This window comes from Tenrec ecaudatus, chromosome 8 (assembly GCF_050624435.1).
Source record: "Tenrec ecaudatus isolate mTenEca1 chromosome 8, mTenEca1.hap1, whole genome shotgun sequence".
Lineage (NCBI taxonomy): Eukaryota > Metazoa > Chordata > Mammalia > Afrosoricida > Tenrecidae > Tenrec > Tenrec ecaudatus.
In genome coordinates, this window is record NC_134537.1 from 88,938,836 (window position 1) to 88,951,884 (window position 13,049).

At 45.5% G+C, this 13,049-nt stretch overlaps 1 protein-coding gene across 3 annotated transcripts; it reads right to left on the reverse strand.

Annotated features, from left to right (window-relative positions):
• Positions 1–11,403: 11,403 nt before the first annotated feature.
• Positions 11,404–12,039, reverse strand: LOC142454398 (AP-3 complex subunit sigma-1-like). 3 transcript variants are annotated; one of them, XM_075555717.1, is made up of 2 exons: positions 11,764–12,039; positions 11,404–11,583 (listed from the first exon to the last, which is right to left on the reverse strand). In XM_075555717.1, exons 1-2 carry the CDS (start codon positions 12,037–12,039, stop codon positions 11,455–11,457), a joined length of 405 nt encoding a protein of 134 aa, XP_075411832.1. In that variant the 3' UTR covers positions 11,404–11,454. The 3 variants fall into 3 exon arrangements, with proteins under 3 accessions (XP_075411832.1, XP_075411831.1, XP_075411833.1); XM_075555716.1 differs by having other exon boundaries at positions 11,692–12,039; XM_075555718.1 differs by having other exon boundaries at positions 11,445–11,691.
• Positions 12,040–13,049: the final 1,010 nt, after the last annotated feature.

Sequence of the window (13,049 nt, forward strand, 5' to 3'; positions counted from 1 at the left end):
GTTTTTATTTCCTTTTTGCCAAACTCACAACTAGAGCAAAGAAACTTGAAGCATTGAAAATAAAATAACTGGCAGCTACTTGCTCAGCTCTACACGAATTCAGTTAAGAGTCAATTTTAAGCAATCAAAACACCACACTGTGTTTCATAAAGAAGCACTAACAAACCAAACTTACTGCGACGGGGTCAACTCTGACTCCCAGCAATGCTAGAGGGCAGAGTCGAATTGCCCCTGTGGGTTTGAACGTCTGATCTTGCAGCCACAATTCATACATAACCCACTAAAAGTCATCAGGGCTCGAAGCACTAGAAGAGCCAGGTTAAATCCAGAACAGAGCAAAGCTACCCATTAGCACTTCTATTATTTAACATTTGTCTATAAGTAACCGCGAATCAGCAGAATAAATAAAAACCAAAAAAGGTGCACTCTAATTATCATTGTTTGCAGAATATATTTTTGTTCAACCTAAAAGGTTCAAGATAATTGACGGCTCTTATCAGCAAGAATTGTTTCCAGAAATGAAGGGCCACCTGGAGCGGAGGAAATGGAAGCGACGAGGAAGAGGGCAGAGAGAGGCAGGGATGGGGCAAAGGCAGTCCAGAAAGGGCAGGTAGAATGAAGGAAAACTCAGGAAAAGGGAGAGGTAGGAGATGGAGCGGCCAGAAGAAGGGAGTGGGAAATCCAAGGGCAGCACTACTCTACCTGGGTAGCCACTGATGCTTTTGTTGTCCCTCAGTTCCCTGGAGACCAACTGCCTAACCCAGATTCCACTACCTAGTTCCACCTACCATTCTTAAAGGGCCAGCATAATGGGAACCAAGACCCAGTGAAGAGTGTCCCCAGTGGATTGTGGGGTTCAAGCCTATCCTCTCAGTCACCAGACTCCTTCAGTGACTTCTTACGGTGTGTTAGGCAGGGTTCTCTAGAGAAATGAAATCAGGGCACTTATGATTTTAGATAGATAGATAGATTGATTGATTTATATAGCAAGAAGAACTATAACAGCTAATTAGTCCACACAGCAGTACAGAGGGCCGAGTTCAACTCACTTCTGTGGAACAGTTAATATACTGGAAGTCCTTCCACTCAACGTGGGCTGCCAGGTATAAGGTCAAGGAAGCAGACAGCAGAGGCCTCCCTGGCAGCAGGCCGCAGGTGGGTCACCAACAGTCAGAAGCTTGGGAGCTTGGCAAAGCAGGCTCAGACGGGACACCTAACGCAAGCAACGCAAGGCTAAGGAGTCCACCAACCATAGACAAAAATTTTGAAAGAAGACACAGTAAAATGCGGGTCATCTCTATATGCTATGACTATGGATTATTTCCTTCCTCAGAGTTTTAGAGTTCTCAACAAAACCTTCTACTATTAGGGACTGAATTGCATCACGTCTCCCCTCCGATATATGCTGTAGATCCCAACCCCTGGGCTGGGGGGAGCCAGAGAAAGACTGTGCTCTTTAATCCCGTAAACAGTTACTGTCTTGGAAACCCACAGGGGGCCTGGCTATGAGTCAGCATTGACTCAATGGCAGTGAATTTGAGTTTGACACTGTGTAGAATTCCAATTTTTTTTGGGGGGGGGCTTTCTTTGTCATACTAAGAAGGCCCTATCAGTGTAAGGTACATCTCAAGCAGATCACTCTTTGAAAATGTATTTCACTTTTGTTGTTGAGAATGTGCACAACAGAACACACACCAGTTCACCAGCTCCTACACGTACCATCAGCAGCATTGATTACATTCTTGAAGTGGCATTTCTATCTTCCTCCTCTGAGTTTTTCCACCCCTGTGAACATGAACTCACTCCCCCACAAGTTTTCTATCTGATCTTTCCTATTTTTTAAAAATCATTTTATTGGGGCTCATACAACTCTTATCACAATCCATACATCCATCCATTGTATCAAGTACATTAGCACATTTGTTGCCATCATCATTCTCAAAACATTTACTTTCTACTTGAGCCCTTGGTATCATCTTCTCATTTTCCCCCTTACTTTCCACCCTGCCTCATGAACCCTTGATAATTTATAAATTATTATTTTGTCATATCTTACACTATCTGATGTCTCCCTTCACCACTTTCCTGTGTTCCATCCCCCAGGGAAGGGTTATATGTAGATCCTTGTGATCGGTTCCCCCTTTCTACCCCACCTTCCCCTTATCCTCCTGGTATTGCCAGTCTCAGCACTGGTCCTAAAGGATCATCTATCCTGGATTCCCTGTGTTTCCAGTTCCTATCTGTACCAGTATACAGCCTCTGGTCTAGCCAGATTCGTAAGGTAGAATTGGGATCATGATAATGGAGCAGGGGGTGGGGGGAAGTATTAAATAACTCGAGGAAAGTTGTATGTTTCATCGTTGCTATACTGCACCCTGACTGGCTCCTCTCTTCCCTGAGACCCTTCTGTAAGGGGGTGTCCAGTTGCCTACAGATGGGCTTTGGGTCTCCACTCCTCTGCACCCCCCTCATTCACAATGATATGATTTGTTGTTCTTTGATGCCTGTGACCCCGACACCTCGTGATCACACAGGCTGGTGTGCTTCTTCCATGTGGGCTTTGTTGCTTTTCAGCTAGATGGCCGTTTGCTTATCTTCAAGCCTTTAAAACCCAGATGCTATATCTTTTTATAGCCTGTCACCACCAGTTTTCTTCACATTTCCTTATGCACCCGCTTTGTCTTCAGTGAGTATGTCAGGAAGGTGAGCACCATGGAATGCCAATTTAATAGAACAAAGTATTCTTGCATTGTGGAAGCACTTGAGTGGAGGCCCAATGTCCATCTGCTACCTTAATACTAAACCTATACATATATGCACATAGAACTATTTCCCCATCCTCATATATACTTACATATGTACATGTCTGCATTTAGACCTCTATAAATGCCCTTTGCCTCCTAGTTTTTTCCCTCTATTTCCTTTTACTTTCCTCTTGTCCCACTATCATGTTCAGCCTTCATTTGAATTTCAGTAATTCCTCTCATTTTTCTTGATCAAGCCCTACCAGGCCTCCTAAACCCTCCTCACCATCGATTTTGGGTCACTTGTTGTTCCTTTGTCCCTGGGTTTGTTAACACCACTTCCTTTCCCCCCACCTCCCCCTCTCCCATGTCCCTCTGAGAACCGTAAGTCCTGTTGTTTTCTCCTCCAGATTGTTTATCCCACTCTATCTTATCTAGGTAGACCTGCAGAGATAATAATATGCACAAAAAAGAAGACAGAGCAAAACAAAGCAACAAAACCAATGACAAAAAAAGAGAGAATAGCGTGATGCAAAAAAAAAAAAAAAGAGAGAGAGAGAGAGAGAATAGCTTGTAAATAGTTCAAGGACTGTTTGTTGACCTTTAGGAGTGTTTTCCACACCATAGCCCCAATACCTATTTTTGGTATTCCCTGGGGACTTCGTTGCTCTGTTCCCCTAGCTGCTATGTTGCACACCCTTAGTGTTTTGGCTCAATGTGGTGGAGTCAGATCGGGCACAATTCCCACTCTGTGTCTCCAGTGTTGTCCCCTGTTGGGTTTTGGGTCAGTGAGGGATGTCATATCTCGTAGTGGGGCTGGCCATATGGTCCTCTCTGTGCATTGGCTGCTCTGAGCAGGGATATCATCCTCAAGGCTTGGTGGGCCAAGATGTGCTCCACTCTCTTCCTCCACCTTCATTTGCTCCTGTGTGCTCTGATCAGACGTGTCCCTCTCCCTGAGCAGCAGCTTCAGTGATGTCCTCTGAAGTGAATTCTTCTGTGGGGAGAGGGAGCTACCACGTAGTTGGGATTGGTGCTGGCCCCTCATATCTCTCTTGTTTCCGATCTTTCCTATTTCTGTTGTCAGTTTGAGCTCATGTAGACAGCTCTGGAAAGAACACAATGCTCAAGGCAGATGTTTTTAGTTTTAGCTTCATTTCATTTTATCTGTTGTTTGGTTTAAAGGAGACATCAGGTGATAGTTTTGGTTTAAGGCAGCGGTTCTCAACCTGTGGGTCATGACCCCTTTGGGAGTTGAACAATCCTTGCACAGAGGTCACCTGATTCATAACAGTAGCAAAATCACAGTTATGAAATAGCAATCAAATAATTTTATGGTTTGGAAGTCACCACAACATGAAGAACTGTATTAAAGGGTCCTGTCATTAGGAAGGTTGAGAGCCAATGGTTTCTCATTTTAAAGATGATCTCTGACAATAGTTTCAGGGTTCAGCCAACCTCAATGACTTCATAAAATGTGAAGTTTTATGGTGCGTTTCCCCCTTTTGATTAAGCTTTTACTAGAGAACCTTTGATCAAAATGTTCTGCTGGGATAGCCAGGCACCTTCCAGTTCTTCTGGTCTCACGGTAGAAGAGATAGGTGTTCAAGGATCCAATTACCCACACATTCCATTATCATCATCCTCCTCCTGGCTCCCCTTGTTCTTTTGCTCTGAGATGCATAGAAAACAATTATTTTGCCACAGACAGACATTTGCAGGTTTGTGAGACGTCAGCCATTACACCATGGACTAGGAAGTAGAACAAAAGCACTAAAAACGTTAGTGAACCCATGAACTTGAACCCATGAAACTATGATGTGAAACCAAGAAACCAATATCATGAGATGTTGGCTGCTCTTTTTGTTGCTGTTGTTATAACTACATCAATTGGACAAGAGTTTCAATTCAGTTTTTTGAGGTGCACAAATTGTGGGCATTCATTGTAAACCAATCCCTTAAGAGAGAGAAAAAAGGTGCCGATTAGGCACAGAGGCAAGCAAGCCTGAAAGGAAAATAGAGAAATCCCACACGGAGAACCCCGTTACATTCTTTAAAACTCAATATCTGACACTTTGGGCCAGGTGTTTATTTTCAATCTGGAGTTTAGGACCAGAACACCAGAGGCAGGCACAGAGAGGCAACAAAATGCGTATAACAATCCTTCCAGATATAAGAAATACACCCAGCAAAATGCTTTATACACCGTTAGGACATCCACATAATGACCAGCAAGACAAGAAAAATACACAACACAAAACAGAAGGTCCCTAGATGAGTCTTTCCTGAAGCAGGAGGGCCACAGGCCCTTGAGTGCAGTCTGTGGGCTAACACATTGAATGGAACAAGCTGACCCAAGTAACCTGGGGCCTGGGCATCCTTTGCACAGTGTCACTCCTCTGCTCCTCACAATCGTGCTATGTGCTGTGACCATTCTAGCTATTATGTTGTTGAGCCACTGAGTCATTCCAACTCAGCAGCCCCTCGTGACAGAGGAGCTGTCCTCTAGGGTTTTCTTCTTCTTTTTTTCATCGTGTTATTAGGGGCTCATACAACTCTTATCACAATCCATACATACATCAATTGTGTAAAGTACATTTGTACATTCTTTGCCCTCATCATTTTCAAAACATGTGCTCTCCACTTAAGCCCTTGGCATCAGTTCTTCATTTTCCCCTCTCCCTCCCTGCTCCCCCCTCCCTCATGAACCCTTGATAAATTATAAATTATTATTATAAATATTTTGGCATATCTTACACTGTCAAACATCTCCCTTCACCCACTTTTCTGTTGTCCATCCCCCAGGGAGGATTATATATATATATATATATATATATATATATATATATATATATATATATATATATCCTTGTAATCGGTTCCTCCTTTACACCCCATCCTCCCTCCACTCGCCCAGTATTGCCACTCTCACCCCTGCTCCTGAAGGGATCATCGACCCTGGATTCCCTGTGTCTCCAGTTCCTATCTGTTTCAGTGTAAATACTCTGGTCTAGCCAGATTTGTAAGGTAGGATTGGAATCATGATAGTGGGGGGTGGGGGGAAGGAGGAGGAAGCATTTAGGAACTAGAGGAAAGTTGTATGTTTCATCATTACTACACTGCACCCTGACTGGCTTGTCTCCTCCCCAAGACCCTTCCATAAGCGGAGGTCCAATTGCCTACAGATGGGCTTTGAGTCTCCACTCCACACTCCCCCTCCTTCACAATGATATGATTTTTGTTCTAATGATGCCTGATACCTGGCCCCTTTGATACCTCGTGATCACACAGGCTGGTGTGCTTCTTTAGGTGCGTTTTGTTGCTTCTGAGCTAGATGGCCGCTTGTTTACCTTCAAACCTTTAAAAAAATCATTTTATTAGGGGCTCATACAACTCTTATCAAAATCCGTACATACATCAATTGTGTAAAGCACATTTGTACATTCATTGCCCTCACCATTCTCAAAACATTTGCTCTCCACTTAAGCCCCTGGCATCAGGTCCTCATTTTCCCCCCTCCCTCCCCACTCGCCCCTCCCTCATGAACCCTTGATAATTTATAAATTATAATTTTGTCATATCTTGCCCTGTCCAACGTCTCCCTTCACCCACTTTTCTGATGTCCATCCCCCTGAGAGGAAGTAACATGTAGATCCTTGTAATCAGTTCCCCCTTTCCAACCCACCCTCCCTCTACGCTCCCAGTATAGCCACTCACACCACTGGTCCTAAAGGGATCATCTGCCCTGGATTCCCTGTGACCTTCAAGTCTTTAAGACCCCGATGCTATATCTTTTGCTAGCCGGACACCATCAACTTTCTTCACTACATTTGCTTATGCACCCATTTGCCTTCAGCGATTGTATCGGGGAAGTGAGCACACAATGCTATGATTTTTTGTTCTTTGATGACTGATCCCTTCGGCACCTTGTGATCACACAGGCTGGTGTGCTTCTTCCATGAGGGTTTGGGGTTTCAGTAATTCCTCTTGGTTACATTACACTTGGTCATGCCCTAACAGGCCTCCTATACCCTCCTAAGCACTGATTTGGATCACTTGTTCCCTTGTCCCTGGGTTTGTTAATATCCCTTCTTCCCCTCCCCCCATGACCCCCTCTCCCATGTCCCTCTGGAACTATCAGTCCTGTTGTTTTCTCCTCCAGATTGTTCATCCAGCCTATCTTATTTAGACAGACCTGAGGAGATAATAACATGCACAAAAACAAGACACAGCAAAATCAAGCAACAAAACAACAACAACAAGCCAATGACCAAAAACAAAAACAAAAAAACCCCCACCACAACAAGAAAGAAAAGCTTGTAGTTAGTTCAAGGACTGTTGGCCTTTAGGAGTATTTTCTGGTCAAGTCTGTTGGGGCACCAAGGCCGAGCCCCAGTCTATTTTTGGTATTCTCTGGGGACTTCCTTGCTCTGTTCCCCCTTGCTGTTCTGTTGCACGCCCTTACTGTTTTGCCTTGGTGTAGTGGGATCAGATCGGGTGAAATGGCCACACTGTGTCTCTAGTGTTGTCCCCTGTAAGGCTATGGGTCAGTTAGGGATGTCCTATCTCACAGTGGGGCTGGTCATTTGGTCTTGTCTGTGGATTGGCTGCTCTGAGCAGAAATATTGTCCTCAAGGCTTGGTGGGCCAGGATGTGTTCCACTCTCTCTTCCTCCCTCTTCATTTGTGTGTTCTGATCAGACATGTCCCTCTCCTGGGGCTGCAACTTCAGTGCTGTCCTCTAAAGTAAATTCTTTTCAGGGGAGGGGCAGCTGTCCACATAGTTGAGATTGGGACCGGGCCCCCTAGGGTTTTCTTGATGACATCCTCGAGGAAAGCACACTGCCAGGCCTTGTGCCCACTGAACCACCAACCCTTCAGTTACCAACTGTGGGCTTCACTACTGGTGCTGCCAGGGCTCCTTGGTAGGGCTATTTTCAGCACCATTATATAGATGAAGCTATAGGAAAAAAAGGGAACTTAAGAAAATTGTCCAAGGTCACACAGCTCATAAAGGGCACAGTGAGCCCTCAAACTCAGACCCCAGTGAGACCACTCTGGAGAGGAAAGTGGAAACGAGGTATCCACTGCCCCTCAGGGTGACGCAAGGGCTGTCACTGTGGACTCTGTGGAATCTCTGCTAGCAGAGATCTCTACTAGCCCTTGAAAGACCTTAGGGACTTCTTTGTTTCCAAACCTAGCTCCTTTCTGGTAAGTTCTGAATCATGATGCCTGGGATTTAGGAATTAGAGAAATATATAGCATGTGCCCTGCCTCTAGGACAGTGGTTCTCAACTTGTGGATCTCAACCCCTTTGGGGTCGAATGACCCTTTCACAGGTCATGCAAGACCATCGGAAAACACATATTTCCAATGGTCTTGGGGAACTGAGACACCATTTCTCTATCTGTCTCCAGGAGGGTCCGCCCACACGCAGATACATCCACACATGAGTACCCAGTGGGAAGACTGTTATCCATGCTGCACCGTGCTTCAAGACAAAATTTCATTGATTTGTCATTAGAAATAAATATTTCATTTTGTGATTAATCACTATGCTTTCATTATGTTCCATTTGTAACAATGAAAATACATCCTGCACATCAGATATTTATATGATGATTTATAACAGTAGCAAAATTGCAGTTATGAAGTAGCGACGAACATATTTTTATGGTTGGAGGTCACCACCACATGAGGAACTGTATTAAGGGTCCCGATATTAAGAAGGTTGAGAACCACTACTCTAGGGTCTTATTGTCTGGGCCAGAGGAGACCTCAAGCCAACCCTACTGTGAGATAACAGGAGCCCTGGTGGTACAGTGGGCTGTGAACCACAAGGTTAGCAGTTTGAAGCCACCAGCCACCCCTCAGGAGAAAGATGGTGTTTTCAGGTGCTGTAAAGACTTACATCTTGGAGACTCACAGGGTTTGTGATATTCAGACCTGTGGAGTCACTGTGACTTAGCATCAACTTGATGGCAGTGAATTTAGTTGGCTTTTTGTGTTTGTGGTTTTTTGTGTTTGTTTTTGTTGGTGGTGGTGGTGAGATCACAGAGATAGGCTAGGCCATACTGAAAATGGTCAGACAGGAAAGAGGCAGGAGCTGGGGTGAAGTGCAGGTGGGAGAGGAGGGTAGTGATTAGGGAAGGCTTCCGAGAGGTGGAACCTGAGCTTGGCCTTGAAGAATGTGAACTCCAAGCCCCCAGCAACCTTTGGGGTTGCTCAGGCTCCAAAGTCAGTTCTCCTTAGCATAGTCTTCAACAATAAAAATGCCCTCTGGACCCTCAGGGCCTGTTGCAAGGAGTGGCGGAGGAGCTGGGATGTAGGGAGAGCAGATGGGCGGGTAGGATGAGGGCCTTCAAACCCTCCAAGGCCAACAAGCTCCCTGTTTTCCAGGGCAGCCCCTTGCCATCTGCTTCCCCGTGCCAAGAGTCAACCTCACAACTCCCTCACCACCACCCACCACACCTTCGGTCCCAAGCCAAAAGGCTCCACCTCCAGTAGCTGGGGGGTTTGTCCTGCAGGGAAGGGCTTCCAGGAGAGCCCCTACCCAGCTGGGGGGCTGGGTCGGGAAGTCTAGTTCCATCTGCCTGGTTCCCTTGCAGTCAGAGCCACAAACACAGGCCACAGAGAGGAAAGAAGGTGTGGGCCAAGAAGCAGGCTTTAGATATGGGACTGAGGCTTCAGAAGAGAGTGGTCCAACTACTCAGGGCACATGCACCCAACTCCAGAGGGGACAGTGTGGGGACCCACCACCTTCATGATACCCATCCTTTATGGAGCACTTGACTCTCTCAAAAGTTATGACCTGAATGCCTTTTGTGTTGGTCCAGGTAGACTAGAGGAACAAATCTGTAGAAACTCATGTGTGTATAAGAGAGAGTTTTATATAAAGGGTAATTATACATTAAGAAAGCATCCCAGCCCAATCCAGTCCAAGCCCATAAATCCAATGTTAGCCCATATTTCTGATACCAATCTATGAAGTCCTCTTCAGACTCATGAAACACATGCAATGGTGCTGAATGCAGGAAGATCACAGGTCAGTGGGTTGGAAGTCTTGTGGATCCAGTGGTGTTATAAGCATCTATCTCAATGCTGGCAGGCTTCTCTATGTGGCTTCTCCGGTTCCAGAGGTCTGGTTGCATCAGGGTAGGTCCACATGGCTTCTTCAGCTCCCAGGGCATGGCACCATGTGTCTTGTCAGTAGAGAGTCTCCAAGGGAGTGGGCAGAGAGGGAGAATGTCTCACCTCCAAGGAGGAAATACCGCATTTCCCATAATTCTCAGAAGGCCATGCCCACACAGAAGCCTCATTGGTTATATCTTGACTGACAGGCCAGACTCCACCCCTTCACTCCTAATCCTCTCAAATTGCTACCAGATTATGTAACTACTACGCCTTTCAACAGATATTTACTATTTCTTTTCAGACATCAATGTATCCATCCCTTTGGGGTAGGAGAAACAAAATAATTCATTCTCTTGGACCTTTTTTTCTCTCTACAAGAACCACATTCTGAAGGGGCAAATGCTTTGCCTCAGATCCCACACCCAGGTGCCGACAGAACCAGAACCCAGCATTCCTGTCTCCTGGCAGCACCGTTCACACTGGCTCCTCCCTAGACAGACCACCAGCATGAAACAAACCCTGCCATCAAGTTGATGCTGGCTCATGGAGACCCTAGGGCAGAATAGCCCTGCCCTGTGGCCTTCTGAGCCTCTAACTCTTTACCGGAAGTAGAAAACCTTATCTTCCTGCCAAAGGATGGCGGGTACTTTCAAACTGCTGACCTTGCAGTTTAACCACTAGGCAACCAGGGCTCCAAGGAGCCTGCCCAGATTTTCCTCCATGAGAAAGAGAGTAGGTAGCTGTCAACATCCACCCCCCACAGTGACGGCAAACATTCAGTCTCCCCCGTGGGACAACAAGGGCCAGATTGGGGACATGCAATTCTATTTTTTTAACAGTGATAAAATATACTTTTATTTACTTTGTTGAATCGGAAGAACATAAAAATTATTGCTATGGGTCCCTAATAAAATGTAAAAAAAGAAAAGAGGAGAAAAAAATGATTAGGGCAGGGACTGTACAGATGTGCTTTATACAATTGATGTATGTATATGTATGAACTGTGATAAGAATTGTATGAGCCCCTAATAAATTGTTAAAATTAAAAAAAAAATTATTGCTAAAGTAGATATCAGGCAAACAGAAAGGTGCTTTATAGTCCAGTTACCTTGGAGTTTATTTAAACTAAGAGACAAGGTCATAATGTTTTCATGCAATACATACTCGGTTCTTTAAAAAACCACGATGGCGAAAAGCAGAAGAGTTAACGAAGGCTGTACTTGTGATCATACAAAATACCAGCATTTGGGGTTGTACATAATTAGGGAAATATCTCAAACACTTTGCAAAATACTGTAATAGCCAATACATAGAGGCTTGCCTTTAGGTGAGCATAGGAATGCCGTTTAGAAAAAGAAAAACAACAACAAAAACTATTCAATTTCTTTAAAATCAGGGAGCAGGAAAAGCAACATTGAATTTCGCATACTGATTTTGTACAACTTCTATAGAGTACCGTGACTTAAACCCAAGAACAAAAGTGAAGACTCTCCTCCTCTGTTTTTGGTAAACAACTGCATGGTGAACTTGGATGACTTTCCCCCAGGATCTTACCTGGGAGCAGCCTTTTAATTTTGTCATTTAAAAGAGGGCAGGTTTGGCACTTTTATACTGATGTCACCTATGTTAATATTTCTTGGGATCTCAGGAAAATTCATATTCTTTATAGCTGATACCGCACGGGCTGGAGCTCCTGCTAAGCCAGCCTCAGATCTCTCCAGTTTATTTTATGCATCAATGTGTGTAACACTCTCATTCATGTTGGTCTTCAATACCATTCCCCCCATCACCATTTCTGCAAGAATATTGGGAACCTTATCTACATGGAAACTTAAATCCAGTTCACAGACATTTTCAAAACACCTGTCTAATGTTTCCACGAATACTTGAAGTAGATCTAAAATGCCAAGTTCACTTTCTGAAGAACGCACACAGAAGACAAAACATAATGTTGCATAATGTCTATATATTAATTTGTTGTCAGATCCTCCTATTAACAATCCTCCTTCTAGGAAACTACAAACATTTTCATCTCTCTTAGATACCAAATGGAATGTCTCCCTGATGATTTGTTGTGCATGTATCTTCACTGTAGGGCTGGTCGGACTTGGTGAGCTGCGCGGCTGGCCATGGTTGTTGAAGATGAGGATAGCCTTGATCATGGCTGGGCCTGGCCACCTGGGTGGGCGCTAGGGGGCCAGGGTGGGGGCGGGCACTCGAGCCTAGCCTTGGGATCCTGCTGGTGTTCCTTCCCCACCGGCCCCCTCCCGCGGGCCGCAATTCTATTTCATACCAGAAAGAGGAACCCCTTGCATAAAGAAGGAAGCATGTCCTAAGCAGTTTTCTAAAAGAGTGACACCTCGAGGCTTTCCATCCCCTGATTGCCCCTCCGTCCATTTTCCCAGACTGACAGTGTCAGGACTGGAGTCTAACCCTGCTCCCCAGGTGGCAGACAAGTCAGTTCAGCTGCGAAGTCTGTCACAGAACGGTGCTTCCATCTTCTCCTCGGGTTCTCCTAGTCCACTCACAGCCACTGCAAGGCCTCCTGCCCCAGCGGCCCCCACAACCCACCGCAGCTGCCTTGTAATCTCATTCCAGAATTTAGTCTGTTCACACAAAAACACACAAACTCACTGCTATCGTGTCGGTGCTGACTCATCGTGACTCTATGGGACGGGGTAAATAGAACTGCCTGTGAGTTTAAGGGTGTAGAAACCCTACTTCTCCTGTGGCGGAACTGATGGTTTCAAACTGCTGACTTTGAGGTTTGCAGCCCAACATGGGACCGCTACACTACCAGTGCTCCTGGCTAGTCTGTTGAGTTGAATTCTAATGAGTACTAGTCAATAGACCAAAACCCATCGCCAACAGGTCGATTCTGACTAGTAAGAAGCTTTCCAAGCCATCAGTCTTTAGAGGAGCAGACAGCCTCGTCTTTCTCCTACAGAGAAGACAGTGGGTTCAAACAGCTTACCCTACAGCTCGCATCCTGGCGTGTATCCACTACAGCACCAGCACTCGGGAGTGGCTGCTGCAGCCCCGTGCTAGGCCCAGATGTCTTAGGGGTACCCAGTGGGCCAAGAGCCACTTGCCTGGGGTGGTGCAGCCAGAGGCTGCCTGAGAGAAAGCGGAGGACCTCGGAAGGCAGGGGCAGCCAGGTGCAAACTGCTTG